This window comes from Barbus barbus (genome assembly GCF_936440315.1).
Source record: "Barbus barbus genome assembly, chromosome: 5".
Classification (NCBI taxonomy): Eukaryota; Metazoa; Chordata; class Actinopteri; order Cypriniformes; family Cyprinidae; genus Barbus; species Barbus barbus.
In genome coordinates, this window is record NC_136733.1 from 37543174 (window position 1) to 37562598 (window position 19425).

Below are 19425 nucleotides of genomic sequence, written 5' to 3' on the forward strand. Positions count from 1 at the left end.
CAGTTTGTTAGTCAGTTCCCAAACAGTACTATCATCTAATTATTTCCGTTTGATGATAAGACAAAATGACAGTTTACCATGGTAAAAATAAAAACATTATGTTGTATATCTGCAAAAATAAATCAACAGGTTGAATACTGTTGTGGTGTGTATTCTTTGGATGTTGTTTATTGTAGATGTGTATCTGAAAGTTTAAATCCAAGTTTAGACCTAAGTCCAAATTTGACCCAGGTGTCCAAAAACATGATCTCTGGGAACACAAGAGCCTACTCATTGCGTGTAACCACAACTGCACTCTCAGCGGCCTTTCAGTCAGGCAACGATCTCTCGCTCTGGCTGGCCTGAGCCCTCCACTGGCACAGCAGTGAACACAATTACCAAGCTACATTTCACAGCACTTCCAAACTCCATCAGAAGTCACTGAACTGGAAAACTGTACAAAGAAGAATTCTCTGGATCAGTGGAAATAGGAGATCATTTTCCAAAACACATAAATATAATATTTTAATGAAATGCTTTGTTTCCTACTTTTGCTTGTTAAATATTTAACACTTTCACATCACACATTTACTGTTATTTTTTTTTATTACTATTTTATTAATGTAAGTGATGTTAGATTAAGTGATGTCAGAATATGATACCATTTTTGTTTTTCCAAAAAAGTTACAATTAAGATAAAAATCACACACACATGTAAAAAAAATGTGTTTAGGATGAGTGAACATTATTCACATTCATTTGTGTTCGATTTTAATCTTTTACTTTTGTGATCATTTATTTCTGTGTAATACTTCTGTCATCATTATGCAACTCGCTGGGAAAACAATGCTGTCACAATTACAGTACATCACAAGTAGTGACTTTTTAAGTCATTCTTTTTAATGTCAATTATGACTTTATGAATTTAACTTTATATCTCGTAATTATAACCTTGTCAAAATTGGGATTTACAAAAGCTTTTTTTTCTTATTTGGTGAACATATTCTTGGCTTCCGCAGGGTATATGTCATTAAAAACAAAGATTTAAAAATAATAATAAATAACCAAAATTCAAGTGCTCACATGCAGTGCATAATGATGCAGTCAAGATGTTTGTCCCCACATGCTAATATATAGAATACTTTATGCATATAGGAAACAAAAGTTGAATTATGTCACAGTCAAGGGCTATTTATATATAACATTATGCCAGACAAACTAGTGGTATTTTACATTTTTGACCATATCATTTTTGACCCTTGTCATCAAACTTGTAACTTTAACAATGGTCTATACTAAGCAGCTAACAAATTGCTTCAAAGCATGCCCTCAATTTATATTGTCAGTGCCTATATAGCCTAATTTTGAAATTATTAATCTCCTCTAAGGTTCAAAAAAATCTTCAACAAATGCTGCATTATGTGTGTTTGTGTTGGAACAGATTATAAAAGTTTTTTTCATTTTTTACTTGGATTAATCAAATGCTTCAAATCACTTCTAATCCTATCCGGCATATAAAACAGAGTTTGATTATTCTGTTAAGTGCTGTAACTCAAACAATGCAAATTCGCCCTTTCGTATTTGTCCAAGATCATAAATACTTAAGATTTTGTAATCTTGTGGCTCAATCAGCATTATTATTTTGTTCTTGGTAATTACAGAAACAGGTCAAATTATGCTTTTGGGATTCCTCTATTCGAGCTGGTATATCGACGGTATACAGCCTTGGCATTTTCATATATAGGGCAAGTGCATCTTCTTTGGAGTTTTGGTGTTTTGCACATGCAGTAAACAAACAATCAAGATATTCTCCATGCAACTCAACTGAGTGTGGTTCAGCAACTGAAAATGGCCATAATGAATATCATTGCTAATATCATATTTAGAATATGGTTTAGTCGGGATTGTGATGAAATTTAGTTTTGATTGAAGCAGGCCTTTCAGTGCCCAAAAAAATAAATAAAAGATTAGTGGAACCTAAGCTGGCTAAGTCCTAAACAAGAGCTTAAAATGCTGCCTCATCCCGCAAAATCCTTAATCATGCAGTTAAGAAATCTCCACTTTGGAGCTTTAGAGGCATGTGTGTGAATTAGTTTCACAGTCAACTCAAAACAAACAAAGAGTTAAAGCCTTGAAACACGAGGGGTCAGAGTCAAGCAAAAACAGCAAGCAGCTGAATTAGATCCTTCAGATCAGCTTCTCGCAGAAAAGCTCTCTGCACATAGCTCAAGCAAAGCCTTAGAAATTGTTTATATTTACTTATCTTAAATATTTTATTTTCTTAAAGCATGCACTAAGAAAAAGTAGTCTATTACAATGTACAAATGGCCTGACAACAACTAACACTTCATCAGTTTTGCAGTCATTTTTAAGATTGGTTGTGACCATGCTATTCAACCTATTATCAAAGGGGTTTTCTTATAATTCTCCTACACAGAAACAGTGAACTTAACATCGAGAAAGACAGACAATAGAAAGGCAATTTATAATTTTATATGTTGTTTAATTTACTTTTTATAAAGAACGCACACAGTGATTAATTGACCTCAAAAGCATTTCCATTTGCGGTGTGTATTGAAAGATTGGGGTTGAAGGCTGGTAATCGTGTCTGTTTCAATCATTGCCCTAAATTCCTTCATTTACACAGGGGTCTGTACAAACGGTGCACTAGAGAGTTCGTGAGAACACAAAAGTGAATGGAGCTTAGACGCTGCTAAAGCAGAACTTTGACAGGTTATGTAGAAATATTAAGTATATCCTATATAATCTGATTAGCATTGTGCAACCAGAAGGAAAAACGAGCAATATAAATGCATGATCGCAGAGCCGACAGCAGAAGAGAAAATCACATAGTGGCTATGATGCATGAAAAATACCATAACCTATAAAACATTGAAGTTGAACTGCTTTCTTCTTTTTATGAAAAAAAAAAATTATGCATCACAAAAAAAATGTCGTTGTCTTCATCAAGCATCCATTTATGCAGCTGTCTGATCAAATTGCACTGAACATTTCAGTTCTAACCAAGTGGAGAATGGAAATATTATTATTTGGATGTTTTTGCAGTGGGCCAGACTCTACTTTATTTCCTTTTCAGTTGTTTGGATCAGATTTTTACATAAATATTTAGGCCACTCGGTTCTGAGAATGGCTTTGATAGAGGATTATATATTCAGTGATCACTAATTCCAAAATTACACAAATATTTTGTAATAAATAAATGACAAGAACTCATACTCAAAAAAAAATAAAAAATAAATCACATGTCATGCAAAATTAGCTTCAGACTCTAAACAAACACATCACTCGTGTTAGAAAAATAAATAAATAAATAAAAAATCCTGCAAATGTGAATATTTGGATACACACAAGGCAGGTGTAGCACTTGTTTTGTCATTGCAGTTTCAAATCATTTGTGAATTCAGGACACTTTTTCTCATTGAGTTGAATGGTAAAAAAATATATCCTGAATTAAACCTAAGTTTTGGAAGAAGGCCCGTTTGGTGTTTCTTGAACTTTTTATTTATTTATGAAGGTCACACTGAACCTTGTAAGTCCCTCACATGATTTATTTTTGCTTCTTTAGATGCCTTTTATCTTTAGATTACATATTATATTATTATAGAGTATTGTTTTACCCTTGTCCAAACCCCATAATTTCATAATGAAGATACTAGAGCTTACAAGTAGCCTACTATTATGACCTAAAGAAAGTGTCAAATAAAAAAATATATATATATTTGAAATATTGACATATTTATTATGTGGGAAATATTTATAGCCATTTTTATAGTGATAGTTGCAGAAATACCAGTGGTATTCGCATCTTACCGTGTAATGTACAGCATGCATTTACACATAGATAAATGAACACGTGACTCCACCCTCTCTGCATTCGACAAAACTTTATTTACACTCAACCTCATGAACAACCTGTCGTTTCAAAACAAACGATATTAACGAATTGGTAGGTATATGTATATGATTGCACTGTTTAAAATAGACGACGGTTTACATATGTGGTAAAAAAAATTCTATAATATAGGTTTAACAATAAAAAAAGACCGTCAATCCTGCTTTAGAAATCAAGCTATGCTCCAAAATGAACTAATGTTAGGCTAAGGCTAACCCGGTGTTTTAACTCAGGAAATGCATGCATATGCTGGAATTAATTCATTTCCTATTCATTGTTAATATAGTGCAACCTTGTATCGGTCAAGAGCGTTCATTTGTCGGGCAGGATAAACGTGCATGGTTTAATTTCCAGCACAAAATCTGTTATAATACCATAACAGTATTCATGGATTGTCATCTATGAGTTTATTACAGTATTGCTGTTAGAGATGGTTATAGAATCAAACTGAGGCACAAAAGTCAACCATACGAGTTACAGTTGTTCGTATGAGCTATATTGTTTTAAATCAAATTAATCATATTGTTCACAAATTTCAACTGAAGTCAAATTCTCTCTGAATATACCAGGTACAGAAGCTTCATTGTGCATGGGACCTAAACATCATCCACTTGTTGTTTGATTCTGTTTCAGGAAACGGCTGTAGTAGCTTCTGTTGGGATATCCCAGATCCTGAGCGTCCAATGGCATCAGAGGAGATGGAGGGTTTGTGCCCATTACCAGAGGTGACGGGCATCAAGGTGGAGCCGTCAGTCAGCATTGGCTCAGCAGAAGATGCCAACTCACAGAACGCCATGGGCATTAAGTTTATATTACCCAACCGCTTTGACATGAACGTGTGTTCGCGCTTTGTGAAGTCACTGAACGAGGAAGATAGTAAAAATATCCAGGACCAGGTGAACTCTGATCTGGAGGTGGCCTCTGTGTTATTTAAAGGTAAAGCAAATGATTGGAGAAAAACAGGAAGTTTTTCTTTTAGGAAATTCTTTAAAATATCCTGTCTCTGTTTTTTTTCTCTCTCTACAGCGGAGTGTAATATTCAAACATCTCCCTCACCTGGTATTCAGGTTAGGCATGTTTACACGCCATCAACCACCAAACACTTCTCTCCAATAAAGCAGTCCACCACGCTCACCAACAAACACCGGGGAAACGAGGTCTCATCCACACCGCTGCTCGTCCACTGTAAGTCTTCTTATTTCTCATTCTCCTCTCATTTGGCAAGATATTTGCCTACCTAATCTTTAAAACTATAACCATTGTTTTTTTTTGTTTTCTAGCACTGTCTATACATCAGTTGGCAGCACAAGGAGAGATGGTGTTCTTAGCCAGTCGAATAGAACAAGGCTAGTTCGTTTGTCAAATTCATGTGATGTGAAGCAATTTGGTCTTACATACACATACACATACATAGGGAAGTCGTGGCCTAATGGTTAGAGAGTCGGACTTGTAATCCAAAGGTTGCAGGTTCGAGTCCCCGGCCGGCAGGGATTGTAGGTGGGGGGAGTGAATGTACAGCGCTCTCTCCACCCTCAATACCACGACTGAGGTGCCCTTGAGCAAGGCACCGAACCCCCAACTGCTCCCCGGGCGCCGCAGCATAAATGGCTGCCCACTGCTCCGGGTGTGTGTTCACGGTGTGTGTGTGTTCACTGCTGTGTGTGTGTGTGTGTGTGTGCACGTTGGATGGGTTAAATGCAGAGCACAAATTCTGTATGGGTCACCATTCTTGGCAGTCACTACACTTCACACTACTGTTCAAATTTGTAAATGTTTTTAAAGTTTCTTATGCTGTTATTTGATCAAACATGCAGTAAAACAGTAATATTATGATTTAAAATCTGTTTTCTATTTTAATGTATTTTACTTAATATACAGTACTGATAGCTGAATTTTTTCAGTTCGATGTGATTCTTTAGAAATCTTTCTAATATGCTGATTAGGTGCTCAAGAAACATTTTTCTTTATTAGAAGTGTTGAAAACAGTTGTGCATCTCAACTGTGTTAGTATTCATTCATTTCAAAAACAAAATTAAACACTTGACTGACCCCAGACTTAAACAATAGTGCAGTTTTAACTATATATGTCTAAAATTGTGATAAATGAGGACTTGACCTTTACCTTCCTGTTTCACTTTGAATTAGAATCTGTAATAAACCTGCAGGATGAGGAGGGATTCACTCCACTGATGTGGGCGGCAGCTCATGGACAGATCGCTGTGGTGGAGTTCCTGTTACAGAGTGTGAGCGCATCATACACACACGCACTACATCATTTGTTAACCGTAGTCCAAATATACCTGCACAAAGCTATCAGTTAGCATTCCTCAATTGCTGCCATCTTCATTCCATGAGCTTACTGTTCTAGATTCTTTATTCTGTCACCTCGCTGTCATTCTTTTGAGATTTTAGCTAAAAGACTTTGAAGAATCACCTGACCAGAAATAAAATTATTTTGCTGGATCGCCAGATATTCACAGCTCTTTCCTTTCAGGGTGCAGATCCTCATCTGTTGGCCAAGGGAAGGGAGAGTGCACTGTCACTGGCGTGCAGTAAAGGGTACACAGATATTGTCAGAATGCTTATCGACTGTGGAGTTGATGTCAATGAGTACGATTGGGTAAGCAGTCACATTACTGATTCGATTCCTGAATACATCTAGAGCTATGACCTGTGAATGGTAATCTTGTGTTAGTGACTATAGTGACGTTTATCAAAATATGCTGGTAGTTGTATAGCAATGCAAATGGATATGACAGGTCTGTCGAGTAGGAGACATTTCCTAGTACTGTTATATGCTGACTTGAATCTTGCACTCTGGTGTGTAGTAACCAGAAAAAACTGATTTGCACCTGAGGCAGTGCTTATGTTTTTCCAGAATGGCGGAGAACCGTTACTCTATGCAGTGCATGGTAATCATGTTCGCTGTGTGGAAATCCTCTTAGGTAAAAGGCTTACTTTGAACTAATTTCATTGCATTGGGTAGGTATTGTTGTTAATATTACTTATGATCCCTGGACAGAGAGCGGAGCTGACCTAACCATGGAGTCTGACTCTGGGTTCAATGCTATGGACATGGCTGTGGCGATGGGACACCGAAATGGTAGCTATAACATGAGTACAATTACCGTTAAATGAATAGTGTCTTCAAACGTGACATGACTATTTTAAGTTGAAGTAATTAATCTTAAGACTATTATACCTGTTTTGTGTTGGTCTTAACGGTCATTGTAATTCCTTATACCGTTGCCTCCCAGTCCAACAGGTCTTGGAGGGCCATCTTCTGAAGCTTCTGCAAGGTATCAAAGAATAACCATAGCAACTACAAGAAGAATTAGAGTGAATATTGTGTTATGAGTGTTGATTATGTTGAAGTGGATTATACCATTTTGCATGTTTGCTGAACACTTTATATGAAGCTAATTGTCATTTGTTTAATCCACCTTTGAAGATGCAAATGCACAGATCAACAAACACAGCAATTGATGAGATCAGAACTTCAGCGTTTTGATTCTACTGATATACATGTTGTTTTTTCAATGTGACGTGTGTTTTAGGTCACTGATTTTTACCTAGTTGCAATGTGTACTTGAAAAGATATTTATTTTGCCGTTTCACATTAAACTTGACTGGAATTATGAATGGTTCATAAACTAAGTAAATCTAAATCTGGGCACTTTAGAATCAATCAAGTGGAAGAGAACATGGCGAAACAGGTTTACAATAACAATTTACAGTGAGATGTCCAAGTACTAGTTCAACTGTCACACTTATTGCTTGTTTTCCCAGGTTTTTACTTTGAATGCCCTTGTTTAATGTAAGTTTTGTGCTACAACACTGTAAATAAACCTTAATTTATACTTAAGGATATGTCTGAAAAATAACTCATTTAAAAAGAGCTTTATAAGTAGAAATCCACTGCATTCATAACTCTCTTTTTTGTGTGTGGTACAAATCGCTTAGAAATAATTGGGGTTGAAAATGATTTGTTTCAAGTGAATAGCATGGAGTGATCTCATCCCCAATTAAAACAAAAACACAAAACAGTATTTAATAAGCCTTTTGTCAATAGCAAATGTTTATTTCCAGATGTTGATTCAAATAGGCTTCAATGAGTGAGCCTCAGTAACAAGGAAGGTGGAGGCAAAGATGCCTCTTGGACCGCACAAGCAAACACTCGTAAAACTGTGCATGAACTTGTGTGGTACAAACAATCTCACACTCTCAGCTTGGACACATGAGGGTCACAGCAGTGCACGAAAAAGATAAAGGACATTCAGGGATGCAATATATTTATAAAAGAAATGGGAAAAAAAAAAAAAAAAGTTCCACAAGTCTCCGCTGAGACCAGAGATTTCAAACGTCTTTCCTTCCTGTGACGGTCATTTTAATTTGCCTCATTCTTTGAAGCCTCATCGAAATTCTCCACAAGGTCTGCAAAGAGAGAAAACAAGGATTCAGTAAAACAATACCAGGTTTACGTTTAGTCATTGACAATTCAAAGGGATTAAAAACTGAAACTAGTGGAAAACAGGATTTATGAAGAAACACTGGACATCCAATAAATGTGGAGAGTAAAAAAAAATCTCATTTTTATGAAAAACTGTAAATGTTTATAGAAACATGATCTGAAAGGTAATTTCTGTGCTTCTCGCTCACTTGTGTGCCCACGTGTGCAAGTAATTTCCATAGAGAACATAAACGAGCACTGGGGGACTGAAAAGTCCACAGCTGTAAAAATGAATCCACTGAGGATCAAAAGCAGGTTGCCTTTTAGGAGATGAAATCTGATAAATGGAACATCAACTTTTCTGCCTCAGGGCATCAGAATGGAAATCACTAACAGAAGGCTGGACTTTGTTTTCAGAGGGGACAGAAAAGGTTGAATCTCAGTAATGGGCACAATGGCACAAGCTGTTAACCCTTTTTGTCATCGCACGGGTGAGCTAATTTCGCAGTGTCGGAGATGTAATCATACTGTACATGTGCAAGACTTGGGTTACTAACTGGAGTTTTCTCAGGGAGGAGAACTGGGGAATTGTAATAGCAACCGTATGTGTTCAACCCCCTCTCTTTAAAAAGAAAAGCAAACCGAACCTTCAGTACTCAAACAATAGAGGAGATTTTAAACACTTGTATATGACGACAATATAAGAGCCAAGACAACCTGCTAAGACCCTCCTTTTTTGGACACTTCCACACCACAAGCTGAGACGCTGCCCTAACGTAAGCAAGTGTGCTTTGCTTACATTACCACACGCACAAAAACCCATATGGTAATAATTGTGAAGCTCAAGCTAGGAGACATAAAATACACAAGGAATAATAAAAAATGTAAGCAAATAATTTTATGGGGGGGGGGGGGGGGGGGGGAGAGGGGGGGGGGAGAGGGGTCAACAGTTTCAGAGCAACATACTGACCTGGAACTTCATCATCATCTTCCTCTCCAGCGGCTACTGGTGCCTTTCCATCAGCAACTGCAAGAAAATGAGAATTTAAAATAATGCACAAGAAAAAAAAAAAAAAAACATTGTTAGTTGCAGATTCTAGAGCAGCCATCCTCAAATCTGGCCCACTCCTGCAGAGCTTAGCTCCAACCCTAATCAAACACACCTGAGCATGCTAATCAGTCTTCAAGATCATTAGAAAATCACAAGTAGGTGAGTTTGATCAGGGTTGGAGCTAAACTCTGCAGCAGATTGGCCCTCCAAGGGAAAGATTTGAGGAACCCCGTTCTAGAGCATTTACAATCATCAACTACAATGACAACACTGTCAAAACAGACTACAAAATATAACTTCCATAATGACAGGGCTAAACATGCCTATATTATGAGATTCATCAGCGCAGATTAATCATAAACCCTAAAAGAGCAAAAAATATCACTCCTAATAATTATCAGGATTAAAGAGCCTTCAGAAATACATTCACCAAAATTAGGGAAAAAAATCCTCTGGGTCAAACAGGAAATCATCCACTTTCAATTACAGCACATTTTGCATGTAAAAAGTACTTCATGCTTGCCCTGGACCAAGGTTTCGCAAACTGGGGTTTGCAAGTTGAGGAAAAACTAATAATTAAAATAATATTAAATTAAAATGGGTCAAAAAAAAAAAAAAAAATCTCACTACAAACAATGAACTATTTTGTTTGCATGCATGTGATTTGGCCATTAACTAATATCAAAGAACTGACAACGTGAACGTGATGTTGATTAGTCTTTCTTTGGACCAATATTTCCCAAATGCATTTGTTAGATAGAAAAACTACTGAAATCATAATGTAAATATATAAAAATGTACATAAGTACAAAAAAACAAAAACAAAGACACTATATTTACTTGCAATAACTAACATGTGAATGTGATGTTATACCTATTTTTTTTAAATACTAAAAATCTCATGAATGCTTATGAATTCCTCCTTTGCACTCTCAATCTATACCTAAAATAAATCAACTAAATGTTTATTTTAAAGCATACTCTCTAGGAACAGACCAGCAGCAATGACACTCCCCTCCCCCAGAACATGTGCTTGCACCTGTTAGCAACACACACACTGGACTGTCACTTTGTGAGGCTAGTTAGTTTATTATGCTACAAAACAATGAAATGTGACACGCTGTCTCAGACTTGTACAATCTGACCCAGTTTTGAGAACTGAACGCACCTTGTTTGGGCAGGGCCTCTGCAAGTCTGCGCAGACTGGTCAGGCTGTCGGCGCCCAACTGGTTGAGGATAGAGGGCAGCATCTCTGTCAGCTGCTTGGTCTCTGCGTGGCCTGTGATGGTGAAGGTGTTGGCGGCCAGTGAGGCCTGCACTTTGGGATTGTTGAAGTGGATTACCGTGCCCTGGTTTGTGAACATGTTCACCTGAAAAGCGACAGTTGAAAGATAAGTGTACATAGAAAGAAATTTTAGACTACAAAACCAGTCTTAAGTAGAACAAGTATATTTGTAGCAATAGCCAACAATACACTGTATGGGTCAAAATTATCAATTTAATTATTTTTATGCCAAAAATCATTAGGGTATTAAGTAAAGATCATGTTCCGTGAAGAGTGTAAATTTCCTCCCATAAATATATGAAAACGTAATATTTGATAAGTAATATGCATTGCTAAGGACTTCATTTGGCAACTTTAAAGGCGATTTTGACAATATTTAGATTTTTTTTTACACCCTCAGACTTTCAAATAGTAATCCTAACAAACCATACATCAATGGGAAGCTTATTTATTCAGGGCTCAGATGATGTATAAACCTCAATTTTGACAAATCGACCCCTTATGACTGGTTTTGTGGTCCAGGGTAGCATTTGTAATCGCAGAATGTGTGTATTCAGCCGAAACCAAAGCTTACCTCCTCAATGCCAGAGATGTTATTTACTCCCAATTTCTTCAGGGAGAACTGGAGCTTTTTGTCATCGGCAGTGGCCGTTCTGTGGACCACCTTCTTCTTTCTGCGGGCGGTACCCTATCATAACAAAACACCATCAGTGTCTGTGAGAAGCTACTCTTGTTAGACATGACAGTTAAGTAAATACACATGAACTAAGTTTCAGTGGGGTTTCAATATTCTCTTACCTTTCCACCGATGCGGACTTGTGCCTGCAACTTGGCTAATTTCTCCTGGTTCATTATAGTTTCTTTCATCTGTAAGACAAACAGTAGGCTGTAAACGACACCGTGTAGTGCAGAGTGCGTTTTAAGCACATTTGAGTTGTAGGGGTGCGGTCTGAACGACACATTCAACTTTTCTTTAGTCCACAAGAAAGAAAACTTCAACACACATGCACAGCCATTACTAAATCGTCCAGCTCACGTCCTTGATCATTTTCAAACACACTGAACGGCCTTTATCATCTAAACTGCTGCTAATAAAAAGAGCTAACTATGGGAGTTGGTTGTCAGGCCTGTTGAGCAAGAGCGACCACTTGACTAAAGTAGTTAAAGTCAGATAACGTTAGTTTTTACACCCAGGCCGATACTATTATGCAGCCACTCAACGTTTAAAATACAAAACAATGCGACGGGATTTCTCTCTGAATAAACAGATGCTAGCTCTCGGTCCGCTAAGAAAACCGTTAGCCAATTTTAAGACGCTAAACGCTGACGAAAACGTAAATGACAACGATATTAGCATTCGGTGTATAAATACAAACGTATAAACATGAGATAAATGGATCACGTGTGGAGGCTCGGGGAGTTGGTTTGCAGTGAGATAGCATCAGTGCTAATCTCACGGGCTCTCAGGCCTGGGTCTCCCCCGGTAGGGCCGAGTCTCACCCGAGCCGGTTCAGGAACATTTCCGCGGGTGATTCCTACAAAACAGCAGCCGCGTTTGGTAAATAAGGTACTTATTTACCTTCAGCCTCGGAACCAGGAGTGGTTGTGCAGGAAATAGAGTATTTTAGAGCTCCTCACTGACCTGCACGCTAGCAGCAAACACACGCGGAGAGCAAGATGGAAGCGAGAGAGGATGACGGAAGTGACGACAGGACTGAAATGCGACGCAGTGTGCTGTATCCAGAAACCATTCCTGCACGCGCTGCGCAAGACTGGGCCAAGAATAGTGCTCAGACAGCGCGGTCGGGTCCCTTTTGTGTGGTACTCGTGTAAGGCTGCAAGGGAGTTTAACTTACACAATGTATATTGACTTTGCTTCAGACCAATATGCAGTTTCAAATCAATAGGCCTATGCTTTTTATAAGCATTAATAACATCTGTTAGAAGTGTTTTGCAGCAACAAAAACCTCAGTTCAGTTGTTATTGTAGGATATATTTTTAATTAGTAAATGTAAAGAGCTTAATCTTATATCAGAATGTTCGCATTGCATGAAATTATGAAGTCTGGAATTGCATATGTCAGAACACCTCAGAGAATTGAGGAAGAATCAATTGGATGCAAATCTAGAAATAAGTGGATGCATATAGGCTAGGCTATAATAAATAGTGGATGCAACTCTAGCTAATAATAAATCTGCACCATGTGGATGCAAATCTAGAAATAAGTCTGTAGCTGTAGAAGTAACGAAACGTTCGGTATTACTGGGGAATATTTTAGAATAAATTATTGCACTTATACTCGAAAGATTAGACCATGCAACCTATCAGAAAAAGACTGTGAAAGCCTACATTTAAAAATATTACTCCTGTTGGAGAGCAGCAGAATTGTTCAAGCATTTTCGAAACGCACACACAAGTCTACCCATTATAACCGGTTTAATTTCGTGCACGTGAAGTTTATTGTTGAGCACGTCCGAATCCCTGCAGTTCACGTTATTTTCATGGGACTTGTCACCCAGAGCAGCCGTGGCAAGAAAGTGCTTTCCTACCCCGTGGCACGGAAAGCGCCTGCTAACCCCTCTGGGACTTTAGAAACACTTTAGATGTGGTTTAACCACACATACGAGCCCTGACCCGACTCACTGCGCCCCGGTTCATTCACTCGCACGTGCAGAATAATTCAACCACAGCCAATATGAACATCACTGCCCGTTTACGCATAGCCTACTGTCCTCCTCAATCAATAGGCCTACATACACCCAGCTGATTTATTTCTAAAGACTGATTATATATATAAAAAAAAAAAAGATTTGTATTTAAAAATTGGTTCTGTTCACCTGAGCTCATTTATCTGCATTAGCCTACCTGTTGAGGGTTAATATAATAATGTCCTGACCTCCTGAAAGTTCACTTATAGCTGCACACGTGTTCTGACTTTCTGAATCTTCACAATTTATGCATTTATTTATTTTTTAATTGTGCTGAAATATGCATAAAAGATTTTATATAAAATAAATTTGCATTCTGCATTCGTCTCTATAATTTCTGCTAACGTGTCCTTTTTTCACTAAATAGTTTAAGCACCTTTTAAGCGCTTTTTGACTGAAATTTGGCTAACTATTTGAGTTAAACCTATTGTAGCTACAACCATGATTTTGGTATAAAAACGTTATCAATCCCTAACATTTTCCCCCCATTTCTATATAAGGCAAACACTGCAAAAATAGAAAAAATGAACCGGCCACATTAATTAAAGATTGAATAAAGAAATGTTTTGTTCGAGACGTTTTTATTATGTTTTTAATATTATGGATATAAATGCAATTACAAATATACAACAAGTTATCTGTCAGATTATTCTTAAACTAACCGCAATAAATTGCATCAACCCATTGCTTTTTAAATATTTGTAAAATAATCCGGAAGCAAAACACAACAGAATTTAATTAACATGTTAAACAGATAAAAGGATCTGAAGTGGCGTCAGTATGAACAGAACTGCCACCAGATGGCACTCTCACAGCCCTTAATAACTGCTGGATGAAGTAAATATATGTTAAATACACAAGCCTGACCACATGAGTTACCATAAAACGGCCATCAAACCGGACCAGATGTTTTTGTAATCATGCAAAAATACCCCTTATACCCACTGCATCCTCCAGAACCAACATGCAACTGTAATAAAAAAGGAAAAGATAATTCATTTTGATCTTTATTTTATGTCGGGTACCTACACGGGATTCTATGTGTCTTTTGGACAAGTATGTTTTCATCACTTCTACCACAATTGTTTTAGTAACCAACTTTATATGCAATTTCTCTATGTTTTTGTTTTTCTTTTAATTGGCAGAGCGAGTTGACTGACTATTGTTTTTTAGTTTAGGCCCACAAAATATTTGTAAACTAAAGGTTTTATTATTATTAGGCTACTACTACAGTTGTTAATAATAATAATAATAATAATGCAGTGAAGATATTATGACATTAAAATGTATTTAAACAAATAATAAATTAATTACAACAACACAAAACAATACGCACTTTAATTGTTTAATGCAAAATTTGTAAATTCCTTGTTAATCTCAACAATTAGGTGTCATGGCTTTTCTATTTAATACTATTCAACTAGCATTCGGCTTTATAGGATCACTTTGCAAAAAAAGTGGGAAAGCAAACAACAAGAAAAAGACAGACACTCTTTCTAAAAGGAGGAACAACAAATGAAACAAACACTGTACAGCTTTTTTTTTTTTTTTTTTAGCAAACAAACAAATAAAAACTACAAAAGGTTTCGATTCCGCGTGTGATAATTGAATTTTAATCCTGTTTCTATTTAATTTTGATGAGATGTGGATACTTTTGGTTGTTTATTCTCAAGCAGCATTAACTTTTTAATGCTTTAATTGAATGCTTTAATTATTGTCATGTATTGGCCCCTTTGTTTAAACTGAGGCCTGTTTGCACGTCGGACGCTTATCATTTTGAGGCGCACTGTTCAATGATGCACACTGGCTTTTTCATGCAAAATCATGACAGTTCAGAAACTACCAATATTTCGGTATACTCACAAATATGCTTCTGTTTAACATTTTAAAAATAACAGGGAGACTGCTGCCCGACCAGATACCAATTGCTAATATTAATTATGAATATGACAATAGGGCAGACGCGCATGTGCCCTGCTTTTTCGCAAGCTAGAATGCTCTTTCGTGATGCGCGTGACTGATGTGCGTCAACAGCTGACTTTTTTTCCATTACCAATGGCTCGCGGATGATCTAGTGCACTCCCGTGTCACGCAAACTGCGATGCGTACTGAGGCACATAACCGGGATGTTTTGAAGTGTTTCTCAAATCATCAACAATTCCAGCAGTCTCATGAAAATGCGTATAAATAGCACGCCAAAATAAAAATGAAAACTCGTAGTATTGATACGAAAAAATGGATTTTGGCGTATATATGACACGCGGGTGTTTGGCGTGCAATTGTCGCGTGCATATGATATGAAATTTGTTGGCGTGCATATGATACGCAGTTTTTGCGATACGCATCTACGCCGCAACCCTAACCCTACCCACAGCATATGCACGCCAAAGTCCATTTTTTGCGTATCAATACCACGAGTTTTCGTTTTTATTTGGCGTACTATTTATACGCACATTCATGAGATCGGATAGACAATTCCATTATGTCCGCATTAAACGCCATGCACCTAAACAGACATTATACAGTAAATAAAAACTGTATAAATAATTATTATGGGTTTCGTCCTATTAGGCGAAATATAACAATAGCAGGGAGGGTCCTACCATAAAGACGTGCTTAATTCGCTGAGCTCCTTACATCTTCGAGTCAATGGGCTTTTAAAGAAGACAGCGGCATTTCAGCCAAGAGAGGAAAATTTCCACTAAACCAGTAGAATAAGCAGCGGTGACCGCTGAAAGATACAGATGAACCTCGCAGTTCTTTAGATTATTTTTCAAAGACTGATATTTTTTCTATCTCTTCAATAGCAGCGGTGACGCTTTGTTGTCATGTGATCAGCGAGCTGGTATAAAGCGCATGGAAAGGTCCGCCCTCTTTGGAATCCTGGTCTGGCCTTTAGGAGGATCTCCCCAGACAGAATAAACGCGTGGATGTTGGGATTTGGGCCACCTCTTGATTCCGTGCCGACAGTAATCCATTAAAAGCCTATGGCACTGGTGACACACTGGCACGTCCTCTCCGCCTCCCCAGCATCTGCTCGGCGCGTCTTATGAGTTCTCTCGAATCGAGAGCGCAGGTAACACGTAGGCTCAGCACACCGTAGCCCATCGGGGACCCGAGAGAGCCATGACTTTGAGCTCCGAGATGTCGGATGCGTCTGTGCTCTCGGAGGAGACCGACATCGACGTGGTCGGAGAGGGAGATGATGGTGACGGCCAGACGCGCTCCTACGTGGACGAGGTGGCTCAGATGCACGACGAGATCATGCTCGGCGGTTCGCCGTCTTGTGTGGATGCCTCCGCTGCTCGGGACCCCTACAAGCCAGCAAGTAAAAACACCCTGGTGAAGCCCCCATACTCCTACATCGCACTCATCACCATGGCAATCCTCCAGAGTCCCAAGAAGCGCCTGACGCTCAGCGAAATCTGCGACTTCATCAGTAACAGATTTCCGTACTACAGGGAAAAGTTTCCAGCTTGGCAGAACTCTATCCGGCACAACCTGTCCTTAAACGACTGCTTCGTCAAGATACCGCGGGAGCCCGGGAATCCCGGTAAAGGCAACTACTGGACACTGGACCCAGAGTCCGCCGACATGTTTGATAACGGGAGCTTTCTACGCCGCCGGAAACGCTTTAAGCGACAGCAGACGCCTGAACTTCTCCGCGATCACGGAGGCTTTCTCCCCGCGGCCGCTGCGTACGGCTACGGACCTTACGGTTGTGGATACGGTCTGCAGCTTCAGTCTTATCATGCGCATTCTGCGCTCCTCGCCTTTCAACAGCAGCAGCCGCCGCCCTCGTCCCGGCATCCTCACACCGGAACTCTCATCCCCGCGCCTTCCCTCATGCCAAACACTACGGAGCTCACCCGTTCCCGCTTCTATCCTCCTCTAAGCCCCGGGCTTACTTCTACCATACAGACTGTGGCTAAGTCCCCAGTTCACCGTTCACCCTTCTCCATAGACAGCATTATCGGGAGCGCTTTAATCCCTACGCACTCGCATTGTGCCTCACAGACCTCCCCGGTGGTCCCGGTGCTTCCGCCGACCCTCGCGTCTCAGCACTCCCCAACCCCACTACCGGGAGTCTTGCACGGACCGACATCTTTACGCGAAACCTACGCAAACCGGATTGTAAGTGGCACTAGCGGCTGTTAATTATTTTTAACTAAACGTCACATTTTAAAGCGATACACTCCAGTGTTTAAGGTAGGATTATTTTTGTATTGTTTTGTTTCACGCAGCTGAATGGTGGACATTAACACGCTCGTGCCTATATTCAAGCTGTGAAATATGAAATATATATTTATGTTAACATTTAATTTCCGCCTCCACGAACTTTTCGTTGTCGGTGTGATTGTGGTAATCACTGCATAGGGCGTCTCAGGACAACATTTTTTTTTAACAGGCTATAAAATAAATTGTCAAATGTCTACAATGATATATTTTGTGTGAAAACACAGATGTTTTCTAGTTTGGCAAACTGATTTTATTATTTGTACTTTGTAATGAAAATTCACAAAATCGAACATTTTTTATACAATGTGTACTTCTCAGTAGCCTAATAAACAATGTACATTCTTTGATATTGTATACTCGGAGTGTGATATTTTTTACACGGTCTGTTTTTCATTAATAATAAATATTGTTTTGCAAAATAAGATGGAGTGGATAGTCTCATTGATAGTATCAATAGCTTTAAATGCAAATAGGCAGAGCTAAATAATTGTCATCTGGACTAATCACATTTAAAAAATTAAGTAGCCTACTTGTTATTAGATTAAATTACTTTTTTAAAATACTATAGTAATCAGACTACTTTTTTATTGATTGCATATTATTCACAGAATAGCAATGAATTATATTTATGAAATAGCCCACTGCTATACACTCAGAAAGTCTTCCAGTTTTGTGGACATTCACACAAAGAAAGTTTAAGAAGTGCTTCAACATTGCATCAGCTGATGAATAGGCTACATTGAATTAACAGTGGATTTTTTAGCTGTCTTTGGAAGGCAAACAAATGCACAAATTCCCGTTATTCATCTGAACCTTTCACCTAAATAAATATTTTAATAATATAGCATCACATGTTCACGGTTGTCTGACGTCGGTTAATGGTCACATGACATGCAGGTAAAGATAGTAATATAGATTATGTTTAGTAAGTGTTTTATTTTCCTTGATGCTACTTTAAAATGATTTATTTTAATTTCAGCATACACTTTTATAATTTATCCTAATTAATTATTAGTTTTCCATTAAACTCACGAATCCAATGCAACCCCAGTTTGAGAAACCTTTACGTAATGTAATACGTAATTAATGCACTTCGTGTTGTTAATTACAACGAATGGAATATATTTTCTTACTCTTTGTATGTTAGGACTATATCAAAATGGCACGAGATTAACTTATTTAATGGTGTGTGATAAACGAGTTTAGCCAAAAGTAATCAAAGCGTAGTCCGATTATTAAAATGTGTAATGTAATGGATTACGTTACTAACTACAATTTTTGCCAAGCAATTTGGAATCGGTAACGAGTTACATTTTGTAATCTACCCAGCTCTGCAAATAGGATAATATCACTCTTACATCCTGCCTCTGAAACCAGGTGTTCACCTTGTCTTGATCCTCTTGTTGGCTATCCTGAAAAATAAATAAGCACAGGATTAAAATGCATAAATGTAGCCACTTCTAACCAACAATCAAACTAATAACTAGCTACTGCAACAGTGACCTTCAGGAGCCATTTAATGCATATATTAAAGAAAACAACAAACTACGACTAAATTAAAAGGAAAATAAAAGGTAATATAATAATAATAATATTTTCAATTTTTTTTTACTAATAAAGAAGAGGTTGTGCAGTTCTGTTCGCGGGTCAATGATTGAAGTTTTTGCTGTTGCAGCATTTGACAGCATCATGCATTGCTTGAGGATAAATGACTGTGTGAGACACGTACACACACACACACACACACACACACACACACACACACACACACACAGAGAGGGGGAGATAGTGGAGGACCAG

The 19425-nt window shown here is 38.1% G+C and overlaps 3 protein-coding genes across 5 annotated transcripts; 2 read left to right on the plus strand and 1 right to left on the minus strand.

The window, feature by feature from the left end:
• Positions 1-3870: 3870 nt before the first annotated feature.
• LOC306869984 (ankyrin repeat family A protein 2-like) lies at positions 3871-7755 on the plus strand. 2 transcript variants are annotated; one of them, XM_079416982.1, is made up of 10 exons: positions 3871-3946; positions 4526-4828; positions 4919-5077; positions 5173-5238; positions 6038-6135; positions 6387-6512; positions 6771-6837; positions 6915-6995; positions 7150-7191; positions 7344-7755. In XM_079416982.1, the coding sequence occupies exons 2-10, from the start codon at positions 4576-4578 to the stop codon at positions 7376-7378; spliced, it is 927 nt and encodes a 308-aa protein (XP_079273108.1). In that variant the 5' UTR covers positions 3871-3946; positions 4526-4575; the 3' UTR covers positions 7379-7755. The 2 variants fall into 2 exon arrangements, with proteins under 2 accessions (XP_079273108.1, XP_079273109.1); XM_079416983.1 differs by lacking the exon at positions 7344-7755 and having other exon boundaries at positions 7150-7326.
• A 186-nt stretch (positions 7756-7941) lies between these two features.
• Positions 7942-12447, minus strand: LOC306869985 (transcription factor BTF3). 2 transcript variants are annotated; one of them, XM_079416984.1, is made up of 6 exons: positions 12321-12447; positions 11477-11545; positions 11253-11366; positions 10562-10763; positions 9313-9369; positions 7942-8326 (listed from the first exon to the last, which is right to left on the minus strand). In XM_079416984.1, the coding sequence occupies exons 2-6, from the start codon at positions 11543-11545 to the stop codon at positions 8280-8282; spliced, it is 489 nt and encodes a 162-aa protein (XP_079273110.1). In that variant the 5' UTR covers positions 12321-12447; the 3' UTR covers positions 7942-8279. The 2 variants fall into 2 exon arrangements, with proteins under 2 accessions (XP_079273110.1, XP_079273111.1); XM_079416985.1 differs by having other exon boundaries at positions 12258-12370.
• Positions 12448-16269: 3822 nt separating this feature from the next.
• LOC306869986 (forkhead box protein D1-like) lies at positions 16270-18034 on the plus strand. Its single transcript, XM_079416986.1, has one exon. The coding sequence runs from the start codon at positions 16513-16515 to the stop codon at positions 17542-17544; it is 1032 nt and encodes a 343-aa protein (XP_079273112.1). The 5' UTR covers positions 16270-16512; the 3' UTR covers positions 17545-18034.
• The last annotated feature ends 1391 nt before the right edge of the window (positions 18035-19425 follow it).

Bases quoted from the DNA above. Each gene is read 5' to 3' on its own strand.
- LOC306869986 (XM_079416986.1), top strand. From the start codon at position 16,513: ATGACTTTGAGCTCCGAGATGTCGGATGCGTCTGTGCTCTCGGAGGAG.
- LOC306869985 (XM_079416984.1), bottom strand. From the start codon at position 11,545: ATGAAAGAAACTATAATGAACCAGGAGAAATTAGCCAAGTTGCAGGCA. The intron at 11,367-11,476 runs GTAAGAGAATAT...TTGTTATGATAG, and splicing joins AAGTCCGCATCGGTGGAAAG to GGTACCGCCCGCAGAAAGAA. The intron at 9,370-10,561 runs GTGCGTTCAGTT...ATTTTCTTGCAG, and splicing joins AGAGGCCCTGCCCAAACAAG to TTGCTGATGGAAAGGCACCA.
- LOC306869984 (XM_079416982.1), top strand. From the start codon at position 4,576: ATGGCATCAGAGGAGATGGAGGGTTTGTGCCCATTACCAGAGGTGACG. The intron at 4,829-4,918 runs GTAAAGCAAATG...CTCTCTCTACAG, and splicing joins GGCCTCTGTGTTATTTAAAG to CGGAGTGTAATATTCAAACA. The intron at 6,513-6,770 runs GTAAGCAGTCAC...ATGTTTTTCCAG, and splicing joins ATGTCAATGAGTACGATTGG to AATGGCGGAGAACCGTTACT.